General features: G+C 40.2%; 1 protein-coding gene across 5 annotated transcripts in view; it reads right to left on the bottom strand.

The window, feature by feature from the left end:
* Nucleotides 1-26,239, bottom strand: part of map2 (microtubule-associated protein 2) — a 91,163-nt gene that overhangs the window by 13,013 nt on the left and 51,911 nt on the right. For 2 of the 5 annotated variants that reach the window (XM_088930740.1, XM_088930738.1), the window contains exons 7-13: nt 17,039-20,599; nt 16,174-16,374; nt 15,464-15,601; nt 14,285-14,349; nt 10,844-10,991; nt 9,293-9,349; nt 8,247-8,590 (exon numbers count right to left, since the gene is read on the bottom strand). In XM_088930740.1, the coding sequence (XP_088786866.1) occupies nt 8,247-8,590; nt 9,293-9,349; nt 10,844-10,991; nt 14,285-14,349; nt 15,464-15,601; nt 16,174-16,374; nt 17,039-20,599 (4,514 nt within the window). Of the gene's footprint in view, nt 1-8,246; nt 8,591-9,292; nt 9,350-10,843; nt 10,992-12,199; nt 12,392-14,284; nt 14,350-15,463; nt 15,602-16,173; nt 16,375-17,038; nt 20,600-22,904; nt 23,166-26,239 lie in introns of all 5 variants that reach the window. The other 3 variants (XM_088930741.1, XM_088930739.1, XM_088930742.1) reach the window with 2 other exon arrangements.

The raw sequence follows: 26,239 nt of genomic DNA on the forward strand, positions 1-26,239 counted from the left end.
AATTAGCAAGAGAACCCGACTGCTTTACCTTCATGAGAACGTGCTGTGCATCACAGAGAGATGAAGGCACAGACGGAGCAGCTGGAGAGGGCTGATGTGGGGGAGGGCGTGGTATCTTTTGGAACTGGCTTGATCAACATGCTGACTCACTGAACAGATTCCAAGGAGTAAAGAGAGGGATCCACGACAAAGGGGTTTCACATGTGAGAGTTTCCCCACAGCTTTAGCAGCTGGTCATAATTCCAGGACTACTCAATCATGTGCCAAAGGGGAGCAACTAAAAAGCCCGTGGGACTGCTTGGCACTTGGTTCCCTACCAGAACCGAGGCTACCAGACATGACCTCTTGGTAGCTACTGCTTTCACCAAGTGTAGCAAGGGGTGCTTGCAGTATGTCTGCTTTTCATCAGTGTTAAAAAAAATGTTTGAGTGGAATGCAGGATAGAGCTGCTGAATAAAAAAAGCATGTATCGGTGTGTATACAGCATATCTGTGAATTTCCATAACATATATTATCCTTAAAAACAGACTTTACTTGACTACCCACCGTGGGCAGTTATAGAGAAAGTGTGCTTTGCATCTGTGAAGGAGACTATATAAATGGAATGTGCTGAATGTGCTGAAGAGCACAGAATGCAGCAAAGGGAACATCTGACTGTCATCACAGACACTAATGTTCACATACCCACACAGCAGAGAAACACCAAACATGAGGAAACAGAAGATTTGCTAGAATCACTAATGGCATCCATTAGTGATGCCAAAACACAAGATCTGCACTTCTTCTTAAAACGTCTAACCACAGAAGACTAAATTAAAATTTGTCTCGACCAATTGTGAAGCAATATCAACACGTTTTGAGACAGACTCATTCGCACTTGTCTTATATACTGCATTACTCCTCCTTTGTCCACATGTGTGCAGAAACAGTGAGGCACACAAAAGGCATAAAGAGTGTGAAAAGTGCAAAAGACAAGAATTTGTTTTTGAATGCAGAAGAGAACAAGCAAGAGCCATCAGACAGGTCACAAGTTACAAGATAAGAACAAGAGGCTGCAGGTGCACATTGAACAGTCACCCACGATTACTGGGTACTAGTATTTCCCACACCAAAATGAGGCTGCTGTAATTTCACAGGAAAAGAAAAGTACTTATACTGTAAACATCACTTTTAAACACGTGTGTCAATGCATGTTGATAAAATAGAGACAAGTGCAGGATTTGCAATACAGGTCTAGAAAAGACCCAGGGAAGGACTGAAACACTGTAGAATGACATCAGTAATATTCCTCAATACTGCTTCCCAATCTAAGATTCATTGTAAGCATACATATTACAATACAGTATATTGATGAGCAGGATTTGATTTTTACGTAAGTCATTTTGTTTACCTGTGTGAGCTCATTATATTTTTTGATAGAGTCCTGATACATTTGTCCTTACAGCCCAAATATGATATTATCTGTGTTGCAATATTATATTCATAAACACTGATTTGATCAAAAATCAATAACATGGTGCAATTACTCAGTGTGCAGCTCTTAGTAACAACTAAGGGTTGGGAACATTCTGGGTGTCACATTAATGGTGTCGATCATTGATACAAGTCCTTTGTAATTTAAATACAACATAGCACAGGATAACCTGCTGTAAACTGTAGCAAAGAATAGCTTCCAGTCTAACACTCTCTACAGGTTTAGTGCTGTATTTGCAAAAGCAGCACAATAAAACCATATCTTCAACCAACTGTCATTTAATTATTATTTCAGAAGAAGTCAAAATGCAGTTCTCAACATCTATCCATCCTAAGGCTTGAGGTTGTGCTTCTTACTGCTAAGCCTATTTTGATGAGCTTACTTTTACACCTGGGCTCCACTCATGCATAATTTAACATACAGGAGTATGAAATGCAGATATATTTTTTTAAAGAACAGTATGCAACACTAATCCTATTAAGGGGCCTCATCATGTTTTACAGCTTTACCCTGAAACCTCAAAGTAGTGCACTGAGGTATCCAAAATATAATGAGGTTGAAAAATATAAAGAGGCAAATGTGTGGAATTACGCAGAAAAGATGCATCAGGCTGGGGTAGGCAGATAAGGAACACAGTCGTTTTCATTGAAAATGTGTTTAAATTTCTGCGTTTTTAACGTTCTGCAAAGCTGCAGACAACACCATCAGCCTCTGGGATTTTGAAGTGTCTGTTCAGCACAATAGGGATTAAAACTGATCCAGAGGGGCACCTCTCTCCCCTTACTTGGCAAACGCGAGACGCTCGGGGCAAGGAATTGGAATGGGACTTCACAGAAACGTGGGTAGAGGGATGGTGTGAGTCACATTAGCTTGCTCAGCACTGATGCATCAGTCAGGCGGTGTCCCTCACAACACGCTCTCCCCCATCAGGCACGATTCCATCAGCTGTGTGCTGATGAGTACTGTGGTAATGAGGAAGGCTATAGTGCTGCCAAGCACAGCTGCAGTCCGGGACTGCAAAGCCTTCTAAATTACAGGCCCTTTCGATCACAAGCCCTGTGACCTGGATTTTTATAAATTAATCCTACAAGATAACCCAAACTCCATGGCTTTATGTGACCTAAATTCTGGGCTGCAACAAGAAACTGCTAACGCATCAGAACATGAAAACTTCCTTTTTGTGATGGTTTTCTAGAATTTGTTCTCTTGAAAGTGTTTTATCTTAGGATTCAATAAGGCAGGAATTATATTTATGTCAAAATTGAACATTTCACAGCAGTCTCACAGACAGTTGATTAGATCTAGACTGTTGATTAGATCTGATCTTGGAATTCCTCATATTATTTTTAGGAAAAAGAATCTTTTATACTGTAGCCCTTAATGTTTATTAATCACTTACAAATGACTCCACCAGAATAGATGTATTAAATGTTAATTAAAAAAAAAGATAAAACAAAACATCTTGAAACATAAGACTTTCACACATCAGACCTTGTACTGTATATAATATCATAGTCGTCCCCAGTCCTGGTCCTGCAGGACTACACACCTGCAGGATTTTCATTACAGCTCATCTTAATGACCCTAATTAAAGCCTTAATTAAAATAATATTGAATATTTGCAATTAGTTTTTCTTCTGAAATGTTTGGGGATTTTTGTTACTTATGAAATGGAGTAATTAAAATGCAACCTCCAATATATGTAAGAGCTGGAAACAATCAAACAGTTCAAATTGACTCCAATTATTAAGTCAATTAAAGGTTTGATTGTGTAACCAAAAGCTCAGCAAGAACAAAAACCAGTAAATGTGTGTCTCCTCCGTGCTTATTTTCACATGGTTATGCATGCGTGATCCTAGCTCTGTTGCGCACTAGAGATACGTGTCCTGTGTGCCGTTGAAATGCAGTCAGATGACTTCACAGTTTTCACAGCACCTACCACACAGACTAACTACTGGACTCCTGTTGTAATGGAATACAGCCCTCAGGGGTCTGGAGAACAGCAAAGGGTTCCTCGTCACATAATGCAGGGAGACACTCATGTTAGAGACTGGGGTGGTAAGTTGTGGTTAGAGTGATGGTACAGTACTTGCTAGGCTATTGAGCAAAACTGAGATGAAGTACAATCTGCCCTTCACCTAATTAGTGCCAGGAAGCCACATGAGCTAGGTACCAGATCCTATGTACTTGCTCTGTGAGTGGTGCACATCAACGTCTTCCAGCTGGGCCTGGCCCTGCAGAAAACACTGACCAATTTGCTGATGGCAGGGTTCCCTCTGCTGATTGATAATCTTGTGTAGGCGGCTCCTATAATGTGTGATGTATTAGTATGTAACTTTACACATCACGGAGTGCGGAGGCAAGGATACATTACAACACAGAAGGCATGACTTACATGGGATTTTGGATTTTCACCACTGTCCCTGTCACACAGAAACATGTGTATACTTCTCAGCTCTTTTGAACATTAGAGTTAGTTATACAGGGTTAGTCAAAATGTTGTCGACAAGTATAAATGCCAATAATTTTACTAAAGTTTAGTTTTCTCCTCCACAGCTGGCGAAGGATTGTAAGGTAACTGTTAGAAACTTTGACTGTTTATTACAAATTAATTACATGGGTTACTGTGACAAAAAAGGGTTCAAACGAAAGCATAAATGTCAAAGGTCAGAAACCTAAAAACAGAAGGTTTAGATACCTGCTGTGACTCTTAGATAAGGATTCTTTACGACTTTATTTTGTTAGCCAAAAAAAATAGGCACAAACCTATTGCTGAATGTTTCATGAATGCAGTGTCACACTTCCCAAAGCTAGAAGCTGCATCACCAAACAAATATTGCATAAAGACTGCTTTCTCCTGACATGCAATTTGAACTGAGTCAGCCTTGAGCGTAGATATACGCTCTGTTACTTCGCATAGAGACACTGCTGTGCAGGCAGGGTATCAATTGAGACAGCTGCAGTCATTCATGATGGTTTTTCCCTCCTTATTTCTGCTCCACATCACTGTAAAAGGATCTAGACTTTCATTAGATAACTCTATTCTCCAGGCACTGACCCCAACTGCTCGCACTCTGTCAGTGAACTCAAAACAGCAACCCAAGATAACCCCTCAGACTTCAGTTAATCAGCGACAACGTCAGTGACAGTGTAAGAAACATCATGATTAGGCATTCCCTCGGGTTACACAGTCATATCCAGTAGAAAAGCCCTGAGAAAAATAACAATTGAACTAACTCATCAAAAACGGCATTGAAAAGAGGTTCTGAATGCCTCAAAATGAACCTGTGCCATTACTGTATGATACATCCGTTTAATATCAGGATTCTAAAAAGAGAACAAATCAATATTTATAAAGCTTGCTTCTTGTAGGCACACAACATGGTTTCAGATGAAAATAAAGTAAGAACATGTTGCTTTGAGTGGGCAGGGTTATGACAGACAGCTGCTTTCACCAGAAAGTGTGTTTCTAACCTCAGGGACAGAGATCCTGTCATAGTGGTTGAATGATGTTTTCTTGAACAATGAAAAATACATTGTGTAAGTGTGCCCTGTGATAGCATGCCATTCAGGGTGTAGTCCTGACTTTACCCTGTGGTTCTGGGATGGCCTCTTTCATGCCAGGAATAAGAGAGCTTCTCATGATGCATGGGCAAAGGGACTTTAGAATTAATTATGTGAGCTACAGCTAGACTGAAAAATCAGAAAGCAAATGGAGAGAAAGACAGGCATGACTGAAAATGATAGAAGTGCCGCAAGACAGGCGCCCTTCTTGACTGTCAAACCTAAGGGACTTCAGTAAGCTTTCACTTGAGCCTAGTCCTTTGCATTCCATTACCATAATACAGTCTCACAGCAATCCATTACTTTCAAAATTTAGAGCTACAAACCATCCCTTCTGTCTGACCCAGGTGAAGGAAAAGGAACATCTCTAAATGTAAGTTTTCCAAATGATACCAAAGAAGACTTAATCCAGCAAGGTGCTACCGTCAGAAAACGGACAGGCTTGGTCATGAAATGTTGTTAACACAAGCAGGAGAAAAATCCTGAATAAGTGACCTTTGAATAGATGAATGGCAGTGACCTTTTGAAGGAACTTGAAGGTCACGCACGTTGGTTTGCTTCAAAACACTTCAAAGCATTCACTTTAACCATGATCCTCACAAGGGCAGAGGTGTCTTTTCAGATTCCCCAGCTATGCTAATGGTAATGAGTGATGGATTTTTTAAAACTTTCTAGGTCTTGGAGTAGGTTTAAAAAACAACTCTGAACAAACTGTTTGAAATTTTGTGTTGGACTGGCATTAATGTAAGATCATTCATTAAATGTTATATTCCAAGTCATTACAGAACTTACAGTACATAAATGGTTATTATTAGAAGCATATGATTTACTTCATAGCAAGAAAGTTAGTATTAGATTTATCCTGATATCGTACTGATGTACAGGTGTACAGGGAGCATGGATTAAAAAAGATTCTCTGACCATGCAAACTAGGTTTTAGTAATCCCTGTGAGATCATTTTACTTCCAACTTCAAAAACTCAATCAATTTATTAGGGGTAAAAGGTAAGTACAGCTTACACTGTCAGCTTACTTCAGTATTGTAAAGAAGACATAACTTAGGACTCTGAGAAACAAAAATATTAGGCATTACATTGAAACTACTATAGGTAAAGCATATCTTAACCTTCAATTAATCATGACGTGTGCTGAATAAATACAAACATCAGGCTGGTGCTCGCTGGACTTTGCTTCACAGACACAGTCTTCCTCAGGCCTCTGTCTCTGTGAATGGATCACCCTGCCACCCAGGAGAAGTACATTGTTTTATAGCAGCCTTCACAGCATATTGAGCATGCAGAGACAAGACAGAGCTCAGACGAGCAATACAAACAGACAGAGATGAGCCAGAGCACACTGCCTGGCACTGGAACCAAAAGTGTCATACGCCAGACGGTGACATTTAAACAGGCAAAGGATTTGGCCTAACAGTGAACTTTAAAATATACTCCTAATTAACACTGTCAGCACCTGAGAAAAAGATGTGATTTTCCCTATTATGCAGCAAAACATCACAAAAATGTGTTGAATACACAGTAATATATATATATACAAACTGTCCATGGACAAAGAAGCATTTGCTTTAATTTGTGCTTATCTGGTATAAAAATATATAGCATTTTAGCATTTTTTTAGAATCACCTACTACAGAGATGGAGAATAATTATTTCTTTCTAGTAATATACCTTCTCAATTAAGAATAGCTAATCGTATATTTTCACATCTGGGTTTTCATCTCCGATCCCTGCACACAGGGGAGAAAGGAAGCGCAGACTCCTCGCCCACCTTCGAGTCATGTGAGTCGAGTCACATGTCGAGTTGTCTTCTGACATGTCCACAGGCAGCACAGCCCTGTACCAGTATAGGATATTTACCCAGGAGGCTGTGGGAATCGGTATGTTGCTGAGATCTGAGAGAGCTCCAGGAAGACTGATACCGCCCTACCCTCCAAGGTACTCAGCCAATTGTTTGCCACTGCTTGAGGGATCCCAGTCACAGTCGGCTAGTTACATGACCCAGACTCAAACTGTGCAGAACACAGATCCGAACATGTACTGAGGTGAGTGCATTTACCAGTTAGGCCAGTCAGGAAGTAAACAGGGACAGTCAGGGGGCCCAAGCATTTTGCATTCTTAAGAGCAGTGCTGGTGATGAACAGCTAAAGCATATCATGTTAAAAGTTCACCGACGTCCTCTCTGTTTCAAGCTTTCAGCTCCTACCTGGTATTTACCATAGCAGGAAAGGAATATTTTTCACAAGATAATCTATAGTTTTTATTACCTCAAGGATTAGATTGTTTTAAAAGTTGAATATGCGGCACTTAAAGTAATGACAAGTTACAGTATTTAATAAATGCATGAGTGTTTTTAAACCACGACTGTTATTTAGCAGAATATTTATACATTTTATTGTACTAAGGAGCCCAAAAAGCAGAGACAAGTCCTTGCATTAATAAGAAGTGTATCGGATGAACTGTTTTAAGGACAAAGCATTCATTTTGTAATTTTGTCAAGAATTGATTTGCATTGATTTTAAGTCTTTAAAAATCAGCTTGTCCAATAAATTCAGAACCAAAACCTATTTTCTGCCACACCTTTAAACAGACTTATTGATTAGAAATGTGAAATTTCAACATAAAGGCACATCTGATGAAGCTAAACAGTTATGTATTTCCCAGACACACAGACACTATAGCAGAAGCGAACTGATTAGATGAGGGTTCAAGTAAAGTAACAAAAGGCAACCATAACAGCTCAAGCTAAATATTTCAATTACTTCCAGTCCCTCACAATGATATACCACCATGATACCATATCACCACTTCTAAAATACAAAATTCCTATCTACTTCACAGCTATACCGTATCTTAGTTGAGGGGCAGCCTGTAGGAAAGCTATTTCACGATCTCTAATCTAAAAATAAAACTCTGGCTCCTTTTCAACCCATTACAGGTGACAGAACAGACACAAAAAGCATGGTACAAAAAAATGAACAATTAAACTCCACACCACCAGGAGCAGAAGAAAAACACAACAAAGAACAGAAAAGAACGCACAGAGGAGAGCCGCAGGGTGCTGATGTTAGGAACAGGCACAGCGTGTCAGTGGTGGCAGCAACATCACTTCTCACGGGCAAACGAACTGCCTGAGCAGTAACGCCAGCAGCAGCCGAAGAGGATGCGGCCCTTGAGGCAGAAAGCCTTTCTTACCTGTCCCCCTTTGGGCTGATACTTGATGTTGTCCGTGGAGCCGATCTTGGACTTGACGTTCTTCAGGTCAGGCAAGGGCTGGTTGATGACGCGGAGCTGCTTGGGGGTGGCGGGCGACTTGGGTGGGGTGCGGATGATGGCCACCTTCTTCTCCTGGGGCACCAGGCTCATGGACTTGGGCGTGCCAGGTGTGCGAGGAGTGCGGGGATAGCTGGGTGTGCCGGGGGTCCCTGGGGTGCGGCAGGAGTAGCTGGGTGGGGTTCCGGGGGTGATGGCCGTGGAACCCGGAGTGCGGGGAGTGGAGGTGCCACTCCTGGCCGACCTGGAGCGGGCCGACTCCGTCCCTGCAGAACAGCCCAATCGACACTTTCTCACTGTGGCCAGGCCTCAACATGCCACCACATCACAGCAGGACAGTCTACAAGCTGCACAGCCCCTGCTGCGAGACTTGTATAAGACACTGGACATTTTTGTAGAGCAAGGAAAACACAGAACTGCCAGGGCAAATTCAAGAATAAAGTGGAATACTCTTAAAATAAATTCAAGTGACTTCTTTCTGACCAACTGTCCGTGAACAAAGTAGACCAGCCATGGGCAATAATGAGGTGGTACTGGTCGAGGCACAGATTCTGAGGGGAAGTAGGTGCTTGCTAACAAAAATAGGGTGAATGAAGGCATACAAAAGTTTATCATGGAGAATTTGTATAAACATTTTACACTTTTCTACAGTTTTACTAAGTGTTCCACTGTCAAATTGCCTTCACAATCCTGTTCTTTAGTTTTACCATCCTTTTTAATGTCCTAACAAATGTGCTATGCAAGTATGCAAGTCATGGTACTAAATTATCTAGTCTCGCACACTGAAGGCAAGATAACTTTGTTGGGAAGGAACAGAAAAAAAGGTTATTTGCAGTAAACTGGCATGTGGAAGCCATGCTAAAAATGTTTTCCATGTGAAAGATTCCAGAGAGAAGCCCAGTGAGAAGGAGAAATGTCCAAAGGATCTGCCAAGGAGGGGTGGATGGAGAAGGGACAGCTTTAGCTACCTGTCATACTGGGGTTTCTCCCGGCTCTCTGCTCGGCTCTTCCTTCAGAACGGAATGCTACATGGGAGAGGGGGATTGGGGAAAAGGAAAGCATGTTTGGGTTGGGGGGATTAGAGAAGGAGGGAGGGAAAAGAGGGCAACAGCTGTCAATACTACGTCTAGAAGCTCTAAAGCAGTGAAAAGCAAAGAAAAGATTTGTAATAAAATACATACAGTGGGAGCTCTGTCTAGCGTGTGGAGGTAGTGTAGTGTAGTACATACTGTACGTCTCTCAACTCATGACCCAAAACAGGCTATGGGCTTGAGTCCACCCTGTCCACTCAGTTGTATATACTGTAATCCATGCAATGGATAGACATCCTGTAAGGGGGAATTACATGCTCTCTCATCCACAGAACACCAGTGGATAAGGACCTTTTATCTGCAGGAAGGTAATGATAGAGTGTTGGTAATAACTGAACAATTTTTTTTTTTAAAAAGAATGTGTAGTGTGAAAAAAGCAGTTTTGCTGAAGCCAGTCTTTGTGTTGTAACAGCAAAACTAGAATCTCATCCTGCAGTGGGCATATCTCCCTGATCAGTCATATCAGTTTTATCAGCTATTTCATATTGGAGAAAAAAAAAACGTTGGTCTTCCCCAGCTGACACAGGATTTGTTTTCCTGGGATTACTGTTAAAAATCTCCAATTATTTGAATCTGGGGGTGAACTAAAGGCTAACCTTCAGAGGGTTAGAGGGCATCCTGACAACTTTGAAGAAGAAAATTTTGTAAAGCTATTTAAAGGGATACGCTGAGGCATCTTCAACACACAGGCAGTCTTGTGCTGCTGTCATTGCTGACGTTTTCCGTCAGTGATCTAGATCAAACTATCGAATGTCTCAGCCTCAGTCCCTTACGAGGACACATGTTAAACATGTTGAACTGACTTTTTGCACAGTTTAGGACTGTTTCTTTTTCAGGAGCAGAAGGAATAGATTTTTTAATGTAATTGTTTCTGCTCTGGCAAAGAGCAATTTGGGGGGTATAGGCAAAGGCTCTGGTTCACCTAAGATGTTTTAAAATCTCACACCTCTACACAACCTGGGTAGATGAGTAAAACAAGAATTCATTTCAGTGATACAAAAGCAGTTGGGTGTCACACCTAAATTGAGACTGGAATATAGCACAGAGCATTTTAAGTCCTTCAAATGTCACTATCACTTTTCCTTAAAATGGTCAAATCTTCATGCTTTTAACTTGTAAAAGCCAAAAGGTCCTCACATCACTGTATTTGACACATTTTTACAATCAATAAACAATCAATGGAATATAATATGCAACAGAAAAGACCACCTTACTTCATTCTTACTTCATTCAGTAAGCACTTTAACCCACATCACAGAAGTGTAAACCGAAGAAGACATTTCATTCAGATAAAAAAGTTAGACATTAACAAGGCAGAAGAAGAGGTTTCCATGGTGCCAATGGAGAGGACGGCAGCTAGAATTAGCTGCATTAGGGGCCAGCAGGGGAGGATGCTGGGAAACAGGAGGGGAGGGGGCAGGCTCTTACAGGTGGGACGGCGAGGCGCAGTGGAGCCGGAGCTGGTAATCGAGGTGGAGCTCTCGTCGTGGTCAGCAGCTGGCCCGCGGCGAGACGTCAGGATGGACGAAGGCCTGGGGAGAGCCGAGCGCTTCTCTGGGCTCCGTGAGCTGCCATCCTGACACACACAACATTAAGGCAGGGCGTGAGAGCCCTTCTGGGCTTCACCTCCCGAGTGCTGGAGCTTCACTGCAGTGCGGCCATGCGAGGCATTTCTGCTGTGTTTATTGCTGTTACCACACAGACTCTACTGGGAATGAAGGGACTGACACTGAGAGGCTGAAGGAACAGAACCATTTTAGTCTCGAACAAGGAAGACAGTGAGGAGACCTGATTCTAGGATTTAAAATCCTCGAAAGCGCTGACAAAGTCAACCAGTGGAAACTGTGTGAAAGCGTACTGGCTGTGGGAATATGGAACAAGCTATAGGACTAGATCAATGAAACCAAATCCCTGACTTCCTTCAAAAAAATGGTTCAATGAGATCCCTGACACAAATAGCTGCTAACTACCAAACAAGTGAGATGGCCAAATGTTTTCCTTTCACTCTTGTGTAGATTAATAATATACTAACCTTTATATTGAACTATTATAATGCAGGATGTCTAAGGGTATGATCACACCATTAGCATGAACAAATCCATCAGTGACAGGAGGCTTTGAAAATGCTTAAAAGTACAGAAACAAGGAATAAGAAATTCCCCAAAAAACTAAATCCCAGAAAAATATTTGCTAAACTCAGTAAAACAAGACTACATCACCAGATCTTTTGACTGTATCTAAATTAATGCAACGATAATGCAAAATAATAGAGCCAGTGGCTGTTTCTGCTTACATAAGTAGAAATTTCGAAATTTAGTCTCAATACCTAATATACAATATCTCACTTTAGCAGCACTCCTTATCTACAGTACAAAAGCAATGCTTTCCACCAGCAGCCATTCACTTTTAGCTACTATTGGTGGCAGACAAAAGAGACCTGCTACTGTGCATGGGAGACCACCAGAAAAACGTCAGTAGCTAACAGATTTCAGACTACCAATTGTACTGAAAACAGGATGTAAAAACGCTACAAATAAAGTTAATTAACTTCAGAAGTGGATTAATCACACCCTTTGTGTTTTTCTTTTGCTACAATGTTAATGAAAAGCCTGAGGCATGGTAAGCTGAACCTCATAGCCAGCAAACTCAAAGCTCAAAAGTGCACACAGAATGAAAAATCTGGAGACTGCACAAATAAGTCCAAATATACACTACGTATTGTATAATAAATGTGTTTCCATTTAGCGGGAGCAACATGTGAGACCCTGCCCTGGCTTTTCTTACCTTGGCTAAGGGGCTGTGGTTTGTGTGGTGGTCTCTGGGCCCTGCGGAGGACGGTCGCGGGCCATACAGCTCTGACTCGAGGTAAGAGGTCTTTTTAGTGAGCGAGCAAGCCGAGCTGGGTCTGGGAAGGAGCAGGGCTGAGGCCCGCACTTTAGAGGTAGGGATCTTTGTGAGTGCAGAGGGGGATGAGTTCTTGATGTGAGAGTGAAAGACAAGAAAGGGAGGTGGTGAAGAATTAAATTAAAAATGCAAATGAAAAAACAAATGACTAAAAAGACAATGGAACATATGAAATAAGACAGGCTAAACACTGATGAATGCATAAAAATGATCCAAATTAAAGTTAACCATAAAACAAATTAAGTGTATACAGTAATGAAACTCAGTAATGTTTTTTATTGTAGTTATGCCTTTCAGAGCCAATATAGGTTCTCATCTGCCTTAAGATTCTTTAAAAATTCACCATACCCAAACAATTAGCAGTAATAGTATTAGAATTATTAGAAACATTCTTATTTTTTCGTGATTTCCATGTCTTTGCCTGTTAGAAGGAATAATCACATGATAATGCTGTACTGCGCAGCTTTCTGTAAAGTGTCATACAGTAGATGCCTTTGCATAATGATGACATGCAACATGATAATAATAAGTCTATGGCTACTTTAAACCATTTCTTTAAGCTGTAAATGAACATCAAGATTAATTAATACAAAACAAGCATGATTTTTTGTATTATTGTATAATCATACTGAATATGCTAGAAGCAATTGAGCATTTGAAGAAATTACAAGTTGTTTTATAAACAGAGGGGTGTGTGTTGGCATCATCCAAGTGAAAAAGAATGATAGTAATATTAGAGCTGACAATTCTTAAGAGACCCTTTGAATAAATGTCAGTCAAAGCCTGTCTTGATAATTAATGTGAGGCTTTAGTGGGACTGTTTGATTAAGGACTACCCACTTGACGAAGACAGAGACATTTCACACTAACTCTTTATACCCATGAGATATCATTTTATCTCCTATCTACAGAAAACTTTACTGACATGAGACCTTGTAGTGAAGTAGTGACAAATACTGTATAAAAATGTGAAATACCAAAAAATAAAATAGAAAGCATGACAATGAAAACAAAAGAAATGAAAGACAAAGACAAGGCACACTTTGGAAGCTGTAATGTACTGTATGTGTTCTGATGCTGATTGAAGTCATCCCTGCAGCATTTCAGATTTAAGTCTTTAATATGAGTCGTATTAAACTTGTATGTATTATTTTAAATAGACATATAAATGCAGATAGATGTGTAGAATTAGTAATAACATTAAATATAGAGATTAGTTTTTTCATCATCTACTGTGAGGAAAGTAATTAGGATCTCAAAGAAAAACGCTAGCTGATGAGACTAAATGCGTGTTTTATCTGGACAGTGTGAAATGGACATTTTTTTCAATCTCATTAGGAAAGGCTTATGATTTAATAAATCAAGCTGCTGACAATGTCATCTTAGAAATCCCTTCAGAAATTGTGCTGTTCTCTTTCATTGATCTCTTTCAGCTTTACACAGACTGTCAACTTTAACATTTTGTACGAACAGCGCTGGTGAAGAACATGACGAGTAAATTATGGGTGAGCACTGAAAAAAGCTTCGGGAACGCTTTCAGGAAAGTGGAAAAAAAAACAACTTCTGGGAAAATAAGAACTGAATTTACAGCATCCATGCATTGCTCTTGAAAGCACTGTAAATGAAAGAGCTTGCACGTGGTAACAGTATAGCACCAATTAAGAGAAGGTCTATACCAGACAGCTAATATCCTAACATATTAAATTTCCATCATTTAATATTTGAAAAAAAAAGCAATTACTCATTCAGAGATGTATCACATTTGAATCTAGTCAGAGAAATATCATAGTTATGAGATGCCTGAGATGCATGACAGTAAAACTTTCACCTTAAGAATAGAATAAACACTTAGTGCTGTGTAATACAGAAGCTACACCTGAGAGCCCTCCCACATACAGTAGAGCATTGTCTGGTACTGCAGAGAGACTTACTCCATGATTTGAGTAAAGAGGATAAAGGACTCACTGTGACTCTGTCCCTGGTCTGCCTGGCCACGCTGAGGGGCTGCCTCCCTTCTGTCACGGCCACAGCTGCAGAGAGAGAGAGGGACACTGGCGTGGTTAAAGCACGCCGACTCTGGAGCGAACTCACAGAAAAAGCAGCGATGGTTGGAGCGAATGGTGCATGACACACTGAGGGCGAAAACCACACGGAAAATCTAACGCAGCAGCTGGATCTGAAAAGGCTCAGCTGCAAGTCTGACTGGACCCCCCCAGAAATCCCACCATTGACAAGCTACTGTACTTGCTGACAGACACACATATAAAAGACACTTAACCTACATCCAGGATATACAGTCATTATATTCAGTTAATTTGAATGGAGGTCGGTAATATAAAGTTAATCCTGGATTATTGTGGGGTAAAATTTAATTTTGCTTTCTAAATCATGCATGTTCTTCATCTTGAAATCATAAAAAATTAAGATTTCATTTTATACCGAGTTCTCCCTTTATTATTGCATACTACTTTTAGGTCCCTCTCACATAAAGTACATGATTTTTTCTTCCCCACATAGCACAATAGAGCACAGACTGTCTGAAACACAGTGGCACGGTACACTGGCGAGCAACTTTTGGCAAGGTAGCCCAATCGAGGAAACTAGCATCTTGGGCAATCATCTGTGCCACGACAAGAGTGAGCTACAAAAACCAGCTTAAAAGTGATACATAAAAATACTAAGGCTCTTCAAAAACAGACCAATACAATTCTGCCGATTCCACTCCATAATCCCAGCTGCAGACTGCTGCTCACATACAGTCATTTCTGACCAAGAAAAACTGCCACTGATAGAGTAAAGGAGAAGAAGAATGGTAAAAAGCGCTGAATGCCAATGCACGGCCAATGCACGAGCACGGTGGTTTAACCAAGCAAGAAAGACAACGGAACAGAAAAGAAAGCATGAATGATCATGGTTACTGCTCGATACGCAAAAAAATATTCTGCTAATTCACGAATGGCATAAGCATTGAAGAGAACTATGCCACAATCTTCAAATAAAAAAAAAACGCAGCCCAGTGGTTTAAAAAAAAAAACAACAACACAAAACCAACAAGAACGACAGAAAGAAACCACTCTAGCAATGAGATACGGATGTCCATGTTTGCCAGCCACATTGCAGATTGTTTTGTTGGGGCGTTGTCACCTGTTGGTTTCCGTTTAGCACAGGCGTGATGCTGAGCTGGTCTAGGGTATCTGACAGCCGGTTTTAATACAATTTTCCGGGAAGGAGATCGGGTCTGTATGTCTGTTTTTTTAGTTATTTCAGCCTTCTTAAACACTGCTATAAGAAGGAGAGACAAAGTCAGGTTGAGCAGAGTTAAATCACCGACACAGAAGGATTACAACATCATTCAGACATCCCCTTCATCTAAGGTAAGAAAGAAATCAAACACGATGAAAACCGTAAAAAAAAACGTTTTAGTGTGCAGATGGAACAAATAGCCACTGCATTTTGTTGTAGGAAAATCACATTCTGGATGACCTATTTGATGGCGCTAGACATTAAAGTGACTTAGACTCAGGCTTTTGCACATATTATGAAAAGCCCAGTCTTCTCCCACATCCTCTACCCAGTCAGCGATCTGAAAATCAAAACAATTTCCATTTCATTTACTGCTGTGCAATTCCTTGGGAACGGATAGCAGTTTTGAGGGTGGCTGCCATAATCGTACTAGAACAATATCTGTATAAAGTAAAATCTAGAAAAAATGACTTTGAAAAAATTACAAGGTGATTTTTAAAATCTTTTGTATTCAAATCAAAGTTACGCCAAAAGATGCTGAAAACTAATGGAGATTAAATTAAGTAAGAGTAATGTAGTAAACGTATAATACTAATATCTATGATAGGAACCTTTTTTCTTCTTCATCTCATCCCTGGGGACAGAACTGGGCTCCTTTCTGGCTGGTTTGCGCTCAGGAGTGGAGACCCGACCCTTCCCCCTACCCATTCCCTTCTCCTTTGTGAGTTTTTCCACAGAGGGTTTTCTGATTTCAAGGCTCTCCGTTTTGGGAAGTGGTTCGATCTTTTCAGTCATGATACTCCTGTCGTCATCTGCAGTTCATAAGGAGCAAAACAAGAAGACTGAGCCCATAGCAGGCAAAAAGGCACAACAATCCCTTGGTCAAGTGCAGTTTACTTATGTGTTGTTTATTAAAAACTCCAATGTGAGCCCTTGTGTTAAGTAACAGTGTTATATGTTTTGTCTTTCTTACATCCTACTCTGTCTAGCTCAATCCTCACACATATGCAGTTGATAATGTATGTCCAACTATTTTGTCACTATTAATACTGATCTAAAGAAACATCTCATACAATTAATGATGATTATTGATACTCATCTACTGTACTGTATATCAACATCCATTAGTGGTGATTTTAAAATGAACATAACTAGAACCACAGTTTTATTATGGAGACACGTTGACGTCTGTGTTCATGAGCCAAATAAGATCGTCAAATTTGTAGATAATTAAAATAAGTTCACTCAAAGGCAAACATCTTAGTGTAAATTTCTTTGTAAATTTCCCAAGGTGAATATGGGAACATACCAAGTAACTTGGTAAAGAACTGAATGCATGTGTTCATACATTAATGGCATTTGGGATATATACAAAGGAGCAAAGAAGAAAATAAAGCAGTATTGTTCTTTAGGTAACATTTGAAGCACAGATACATAATTTGTAATCTTGAGCAACAAATAAAATAAAACTCGCACCTTGAGTGTCCACCCAGGCACTGTCTGTATCCAATATGGAGTCATCAATGGTAGTTTCATCTTTGTAGTCATCATATGTCTCTGTTCTACATTCAGACTCAGGAACCTCCTCCTTCGCAGGAGAGGCAGGAACCTCAGAAGCCTCCTCCAGGCTTGCACCCTCAACTTCTGCTTCCTCTGTTTGTTCTTCCTCCTCCTGCTCCTCCCCCTCCTCCTTAGGGCTCACCCGTTGTGGCTCTTCTTCAGTGGGTGCAGAGAACCTCACGCTGTGGCAGGGCTCCTCACCCTCATCGATAGTCTGAACCACAGTAATGAAGTCGTCTTCCACAGTGACGACTGACTCAATGACCCCTCTGGGTTCCAGTGCTTCCTCAGCCCCAGCTTCACCACTCAACCCCTCCCCTTCCTCTTCCTGCTTTTCCAGTGAGACGGGTTCCTTGACTTCCTCCAGGACTTCTTCTGGTTCTTCAGCCATTTCCACTTCTTCTTCACCTTCCTTCTCTTTCAGTTCTTCTCCCATGACTTCCGGTGTCACTGCTGCAGGCTCCTCCTCCTTTGCAGGAACAGCTAGGGATTCCTTTGGAGTCTCCTCACCTACCAGCTCTGCTTTGGGTACCAATTCCTCCTCTGGCTGTTTAAGCTTTTCTGGTTCCTGTATTTCAATTTTTTCTTCCTCTGAAGTGCTGTCAGTAGATGGCATCTGTTTGGTGGCTTCAGGTTTTGACACTTGTTCTTTGCTTAGCACACCTGTGTAGACTTCTTCTGCATCTACCTCTTCATAGGCTTCCTGGTGCACCAAATCTGGCTTCTCTTTCATTTTCTCTTTCATTTCCTGCAGCTCCCGTGCTTCTTCTACACTCAAAGGGCGGTCTTCTAGTTTCAAAAGCTTTTCAGAATCCTCAGGTTTGGGCTCAGAATCTGCTTTAGGTTCTACTTCAGGCTCAATATTTGTACTTTCAAGGGTAACTGGTTGTGCATGCACAGCTGTAGACTCAACCTCAGAAACTTCACTAAGCTTCACTTCTTTGGCTCCTTTGTCATCTATCTCTGGTGGGACAGGAGATGTACTGTCTCTTGAAAGCTCCTGCTCTTCAACCTCTGGAATTACTTGCCCTTGGATATTAGAAATGGGTCCAGCTTTAGAAGTGAGATCATGTTCTTTTACTTTTTCTTCTTCATGCACTATTACAACACTTTTGGCTCCTGTGTCCATTTTGTCACTTTCTGCACTGGCTTCCTCAACAGCCACACTTTCCTTTTCCCCAATTTCCTTTATTCCAACCATGTCAGCCACTGAATCTTCCTTTATAACATCCATTACTGCTTTGTCTACTTCAGATACCAGTTGAGTCACAATTTTAGATTTGTCCTCAGCCTCACTTTCCTCTTTTTTCATGGCTTCTGCTTTCCAGCCTTCCTCCTCCTTTGCTTTCTGTGCCTCAGGTACTGTAATCCCCTCTTCTTTATCCTCTTCCATGACAAGTGTGGTGAAAATCTGAGGAGGTGAGTCCATTGGGCTATGCACATCAGCAGGTGAGGGCATGGGGCCTGTATACTCATTGAAAATGCAATATCCAATCTCTTCCAGTTGGCTTTCACTTCTAGCTACCTTCTGACTCTTGTCTACCCAACCGAACTGGGCCAAGCTGTCACCCACAAGGGCTGGCACATCTGCGGGAACTGATTTTCTCCTCACTATCTCAGGGTCAGCGCTCTCTGATGTCAGTCTGGATCTTGTGCCTGCTAGATCTAGCATTTCAGGAAGGTCAGGAGCCATCACAGTGCCATTTTTGTAATAGTCCTTCAATGGGAAAGGAGATTCGGTAGGTGACTCTGCCTGCGGGCTGGTTTTCATCTCTGCAGCCAGAACAGGGGGCGAAGAAGTGGGAGCTGTAGCAGAGGTTTCCAGAATCAAAGGAGGGAAAACTGGCTGCTTTTCTACTGAAGGTGTGGTTACTGGAAGGTAATCTGTTGGCTCATCTAAGCTACCACTGGTGAAAGACATAATATCTGTAGCCAGAGGTGAGAAGGTCCTTGGACGCCCGTGACCCCCTCCTTGATTCAGTGCTTCCAAGGAAGCAATGGGAATGTTCAGAGAGTAACTTCTCTGCTCCAAAGATAACCTGCCTGCTGAGAGCCTACTCTCATCCTTCTTCTTTTCCAATGTTGGGAGGGCTTTCAATTCCTCTACTGGACTCTTCCTGGCATCCGTTTTGTCCTCCGATAGTTGTGCCTGAGCCAATGTGCTGTAGCTAATTTCGTGGGGTAAGGCAGTATCCACTGCTGCCTGGAGCTTCTCAGTTTTCCCACACACATCTGGTACAACAACTGGAGATGTAGAAGTCTTCTCTCTTGCATCACTGAGCTCGTAGTAATCCTCGCTTTGCTCAGCATCCCCCTTGGCTTCCTCTTCCTTCAAGGCTGATGTCTCAAAATAAGCTGACATCCCCGACTTGTCTTTCTCAAGGCTTTCCATGGGCAGGTCCAAGTGACTTGAAGGTTCGTCTGTATGTGGTTGGTCTGGTTCCACTTGGTCTTGCATTACCTCTTTACTTGCCACCTTTATTTCTGTGCTTGGCTGCTCTGGGACTTCAGTGGGAGTCTCCTCCTTTGTCTTGAAGTCTGACACGATCACAGGAGTTGACAAATCCTCTTTTAGACCTTTATCTACTGACTGTTCTGCAGACTTGGCACTAGCAGTTCCCTCTTTGTGCTCTTCATGGCTAGGAGTCCCTAATTCTTTCACTGCATCTAAACGTGCTGGTAAGAAAATGTCACTTTCTAGTAGTTGTGTTCCTGCCAAAGAAGTCTCATAGCCATGTGTTTCTGTTTTAATCACTACGTTTTCCGGCTTCTCTTCTCTTTTCTCCAATTCATCACCCTTAGCTTGTTTCTCCTCCTTTTTAGCACCAATGTCCTCAGGTTTTGGCATGGTGCCAGGTTTACCTTCTGTTTTGTCCTGATCTATTGTGTCATCAGGCAGCAGCTCAGTCTTGGAGTCAATGGGCTGCCCTTTTGTTACTAGAGCCACTGGACTGCTAGGCTCCTGCATTTCAGCTGATGGCTGTTTTTCAGCAGTACCAGTCTTTGTTTCAGAAACACTTTTGAGATCCTTGGAAGAAATCCCGTCTTCTTCTTTTTGTACATCTGTTAGTAAGGGATCCTGTTTCTTGGTTTCCTCCGGTTGATATTGTTGCTCAGAGGTTATACCAGACTCTTTTCCTTTTGCATCATCTGACTGTTTTGCTGAGGGCTCTGACGTTTCTTTGGGGTGGATCTGGCCATTTGAAGGAGAACTGGCAGCTGGAACGGGACCTTGCTCGATCTTAGGCGCCTCGTGAACAGTAGCAGGTTCAATAGGTTTTTGGGGGACAGTTTCCAAGATTTTGGGCTGAGTGGTTTGTTCGTCTTTTCCTGATGGAACAAGAGCTTGCAGTTCGGCTGTTGCTTGTAGTTTGGATGGCTCCTCCTGTTGCTTTTCAGCATCTTTGTGATCTGAGCAGAAGGGAGAGGTCAGCTCACTGCTGGGCCCTGCTGGCCTTCCTGTGTCCATCTTCAGGGCTGCAAGCAAATCTAAAGTAGTCTGGTTGTTCCACTTTTTTTTTCTTTTTTTTTTAACAAGCAACACATTGCAAACATGCAAAGCTCTCCACCAATGGATGTTGTTTTATGCAGCAAAATGCACTGCATTATTTTGGAGAAACAACAATGGCAGCATGAAGAAACACGAAAATGAAAAACGAAAATACCACTGATGTCACTATGCATACATGCAGAGCCACAATGTGGATGGGTAATAAAAGAAAAGAAAAATGCAATGATTACCCATAGATCCATGAGAGAAATCGAAACCTGTCGAGATTAATCCTTTTCTTGTCATTAAGAATGTAAAAAAGATTTCAAAGGAGGAGGAGGATGCACTTAAGGCCCATGAGGCTTATTAAATATTGAACAAAAGAACAACATGTAATATGTAGTGTAGGTGAAAATGATTAAATACTAAATACTTATGAAATACTATATTGATACTATATTGATGCAAGACGTTGTTTAATCCCTCACGATCCTAGATTTGCTAATTAGAGATTATACACTGAGAAAATTATATATATATTATTTAAAATATCATAGTTGTAAATTAGTTCAAATACATCTCTCTTGATTTAAGAGATAATTTAATTTCCTGTTGTTTCTAATTTAAGAAAGGGCTCAAAAGAACAGAAAATACTTGTGAATAACATCAATAATATTATGTTCAGTCCTTAGAATAAATATAAACTAGCTAACTAGAATAGATACACTACATATATTATACAAATTTTAAAATAATTTGCTTGTGTTTCGAAGTTCTAAGAGAATGGGACAGCTCTATGCATGATTAATTATTGTAGATATTAGGCCACAGAATAAAATACAGTAAATTAAATTATATAGATAACAGAGTACAATGGGTCAGCTGTTGTTTTGGTGGTTTTACTAATTTTAGTGTCTGGGAAAAGGTTTAAATCGACCATTGAGGTCATGGTTTAAGGGTTTAATCTCTTAGTTTAATAGACTGGACCGGGTGTGTGCACACAGGTTAGGTGTATGCATTTAATGTATTAATAATTCATGTAATGCATGTATTTATTTACTGCATGTAACAAAAAATAATCAGTAATTAAAATTAATAAATGTACTTATTAATTGTTAATATATTAATTTAATTATTGATTGATATAGTAATGCAGGTTAGGTGCTGCACTGAGGAATGGGTTCGGAGTTATGGAAGGGAAGACTGGAAGGGGAGCAGTTATTGTAAATCTGAGAACCTGTTTTTTGTACGCTTTCTGTTTAACAACTGCGTCCTTACTGTATGCTGAATATTAATTTTCCTTAAAACATTAAGTGTAGTTACTAAGTTCTTTGTTATTTGTTTGTTCGGTGAATTAACATGCTGTTAATCACTGAAAAAAACTACAATTTCGAACATATCCTGCACACTGTGCTCTAAATATGCTTTGAATATGTGAAAAATATTAAAGTTACGTGCATTGATATTTTGCAGAAAAGCATTACCGAAAAAAATAAAAGGGTACAATTGGAAAAGTTTGACAATTACCGAATATAACTGAATTTCAAGGGAATCAAAGAGGAATGAGAATCTGTTTAAATTAAATTAGCAACAATTAATTGTTGCAGTTACCAAACGCTATAAAAACCAAAAATTAAGATGGAAAATCATACTCAGTTTTTAGTGAATAACAGCAACGGCAGTTTGAATGGAAAGAAAATTGAATGTTGATGAAAAGTGGGTATTACTGATACAGGGAATGACAATATATGGAATATCAGCACTAAGAAACAAAGAAAAAAATTATATCACTGGTAGTAACACATTTTGAAAAAAGCTGAACCAAAACACCATCAAATCAGAAGATTTGCATTTTTTTTCCATTGCGTAGAAAGCAGGTGATTCAGGGATTGGATAAATCAATAAATTTATCAACAATGTAGCTGGCAAAGACACACCAAGCAATGAGTTAAAACTAATGGAACGGGTTGGTCTAACAGCAGCCTTAACATTTAGCATCAATGCATTAAGCAGACCAAGGCTTGGCAGCAGCATCAGCACATGAAACACTATTGCCCATCAAAACCAGCAATTACCAACAAAACTAAAATAGGAAACAGAAAAAAGCAAAATCAAGGCTCTTTGCAGCTTCACGCATCACACTGTTAAATTGACAGAGAAGCAAAATTACCTTCAAACTTGCATGGCTTAGGAGCGCTAACAGAGTTATTTTCATTCTTCCTAACTCCCTTACTTTCTCTAAACTATCATTAAAAATAAATAAAACACATGCAAACTGGAAGGAGGACACACCTTCCTGAGGGCACTTTTCCAACCCTGCCTCATCGCCCCTCCCGTTGGGTGCCTCTGTGGGTACACTAGCTGCCTCGGCCTGCGGACAGAACTGAGCCTGGGCCTCGCTTATTATTTCTGCCTGCTCTAAGTGCTCAGAAGCAGCAGGCCCCTGCTCAGGCTCCTCCCCACTCCTCTGCTGCTCTTGCTCCACAAGAGCTGCTGTTGCTGCTGTAGTCCACTCTTCCTCTTCGGCTGCTGAAAGAGCCTCTATGGTCTCTTCTACTTTGAAAAGGGGAAGAAGTGGATACATCAAGACTATGGACAACACAGACTTGGGTTACACAGGTAAATAATAGTGAGACACTTTCAGCTCTATTTGTAGAAGTTCCTAAACCAATTAATTTGGATTGTCTATTCATATATATGTATTATACAATGTCTAAGGATGTGAATGTTTCCTTGACCAAAATTTCTTTAGTTAATTAATTAATCTCTACCATTCAAACAATACATTTAAATTAAATTGAAACAAAGGATTACTAAAGTGTTTTTGGTACTCCTAAGCAGAAACAACACAGATACTGTAATTACATGAAATAAAGTAGATTAGGTCTTTAAAACTGTAAATAGATTTAAAATTTGAAAAGGAAAAATATCTGTCCACTAAAGGGAAACATTAACGTAGGGTTAATGTCCATCTTGAAAAAACACTGATCCATTAACCCTATAATCACTATTTCTGAAACTCTCTACATACACGCATAAGGTTTGCTATTAAACTACCTTCCAGATACACAGTGCTGCTATGGAAACAGTATCTTCATACACTAAAATCCTTGAAACACCATAATATGTTTCTCGGTTTTAGATATGCCACTGTAAGGATGGAGGAAAACCTTGTTTCCACCGAGCAGCTCGTTATATCCCAATTTATTTCTTCCAACATCTGTTTTCACAACAGCAGGGTGTACAATTACAAAGTAGTTTCACAGCAAGCCTGTAGTATTCCAATGTGTGTGAGTACAAACATATTGTGTTACAATGTAGCAAGGAGGAAAGATATAAAAAGATTTAGTAAAGTCAGAAAGACAAATTAACAGATAAAGCAAATCCATACTGTTGACAGATGTATTCTTATAGAAACAAAGATACTGTAAATTGGTATTCTACTGCAGATAGATACTGCAGAATGATAGAAGAAGAAATAGCTTGATAAGCAGCACAGAGATATAGATGAATGGCTGGATGGACAGATAAAGAGTATTTCAAAGCCAATGTAAACCTATTACCAAAATGCAGCCATTTATACTGTAGTTTAGTCATTATACCTATGTGCAATTTTAATGATAATGTATTTTTTTTTCCATTATCTTACATTTATTTAGTCATCTACAGTGTATATTTAGATAATCTACTGTACTTTAATCAGTACTGGTACATTTTGGAGATCAAAATTTGTTTTTCTCCTAGCTATTCTGGAATCAAGGTCCACAGAGCAATGCTAAGCCTTAATCCATTCTCACCAAGTCCACTAACAATACTATGTCGCTACATCCTACAACCAGACTGTATGTTGTTGTTTTTCCAATTTGTAACATCAAATGTGAAAGGGAATAGTCTGCATTTGTTTGTGATGTACAAACATCTGCAACGACCCTCACCTGAAATCACAAAATATGTATTGATAATATAGGTCATAACATTACAGATAGGGTACAGTGTTTTAAATTGAGCAAATTGAGTGTTTTCAATGATATGACAGTTCATTTATGTAGATATAATATATAAGCACCAGAATTGCTGCATTACATGTCAAAGTATCAAAAAGCATAATTATAATAGAAAATAAAATTTTATAATTTAATATCTTTCAGTTTAAGTACTAACCTAAACAGAGGCTGGTTAAGATCAGTACAGTTTACTTTGCAGCAAGACTTATAGTGCGCCGTTGGGATTTACTCATCTGTTATTGTCAATATATTACTAAAAGCGGTGTTATAGAAAGCAAAATAATGTTTTAAGACGGAGTACCAATGTGGGATGCAGCGACAGAAAATAACATTCTCAACGTGATATCTGGACTTTATTGACTGGAGAATAGCTGTCTTTTTCAGGGATATGATCAGATCAAAGATCCAACGTTCCTTTTTTAAAAAAAAAAGGTGATTTCTTTTTTGCAAAGCTAGGTCAAGGATTATACATTTTAAAAAGAAAACTCACTTCCTTTTTACCAAGCAAAACACATTCTATCCTGTATGAGTCTGTTCTGCAGTATTTGCTACAGTTAAAAATGGTCAAGAGCTGAAAGCCTTCCTGTGATCTACAGCAGGTGTAAATCAGCAGGTTTAACACATGGGTGGCTCACAGACAGTGAGGAGTGATGAAAGGACAATCCCACGGAGTCGGACAGCGCTGACAGAGAATGGCTGAAAAGAAAGTGCATGTATCTTGGCAGGAATGCACTCTTTTTTCCATATGTGACAAGTCATTTGCTCTTTGTTTGGTGACGCATTTTGCTATAAAATTGTGAACATGCATCAGAAATATACTGTATGTCTCGTTTAGTTCATTTCCATACACGCGCATGCTTTAGACCCGTACGCATACGTGTTCAGATGTGCACAAGCATGCATGGACACCCATGCATCAATCTGCATTATGCATGTGTGCACATATCAGCATGCATGCATGTAAGTCTACAAGCATACACTTTTGCATGTGTGAATGTATTTTATGGGCCTGAACGCGCATCCGAACGTGTCTGGTGTAAGAGTACGATGCAAATAAGGATTACTTGTGCAACACATAAGACTTGTTCACTTTGACAACGGCCAAGCACCTTTCAATTGTGCATATTAAAATAATGTAACCTGAAAACGTAAGGAACAGCACTTACATTTTAGGCATGCTTGCTTATTGTACTACTGACAGTTTTCTGATATTCTCTGATATTCAGAAATATTAGAATTCTAGTAGTGGCCATTCCAAACACAATATTACCCAATTATCTCATGTATTTCAATTGGCACATGACAAGACACATCTAATTGTAGAATGGAAAACAAAGTTCACTCGATGTGCTTGTGTGCAAGCGGCCGACAGCAATCATTTACAAGCGTGTCAGCTCTGCAACGTTCCGTTTCTGAGAATAAGAGGCATTTGATTCCGTTCTTGAGTTCTGATTAGAGTGTGATCCCAGTGCTGGAGTATAACAAAGACTTGACCAAGATATGAAAAAAACTCACAGAAAGGGCTATTGGATAGACCGTGCAAGACACAGACAGAGATACAGAAGAGGAGAAGGAAGAAGAGGACAGGAGAGGAAAGGGCTGGGGAGGGGGGGAGGAGCAGGA

This window comes from Atractosteus spatula, chromosome 13 (genome assembly GCF_055471065.1).
Source record: "Atractosteus spatula isolate fAtrSpa1 chromosome 13, fAtrSpa1.hap1, whole genome shotgun sequence".
Classification (NCBI taxonomy): Eukaryota; Metazoa; Chordata; class Actinopteri; order Semionotiformes; family Lepisosteidae; genus Atractosteus; species Atractosteus spatula.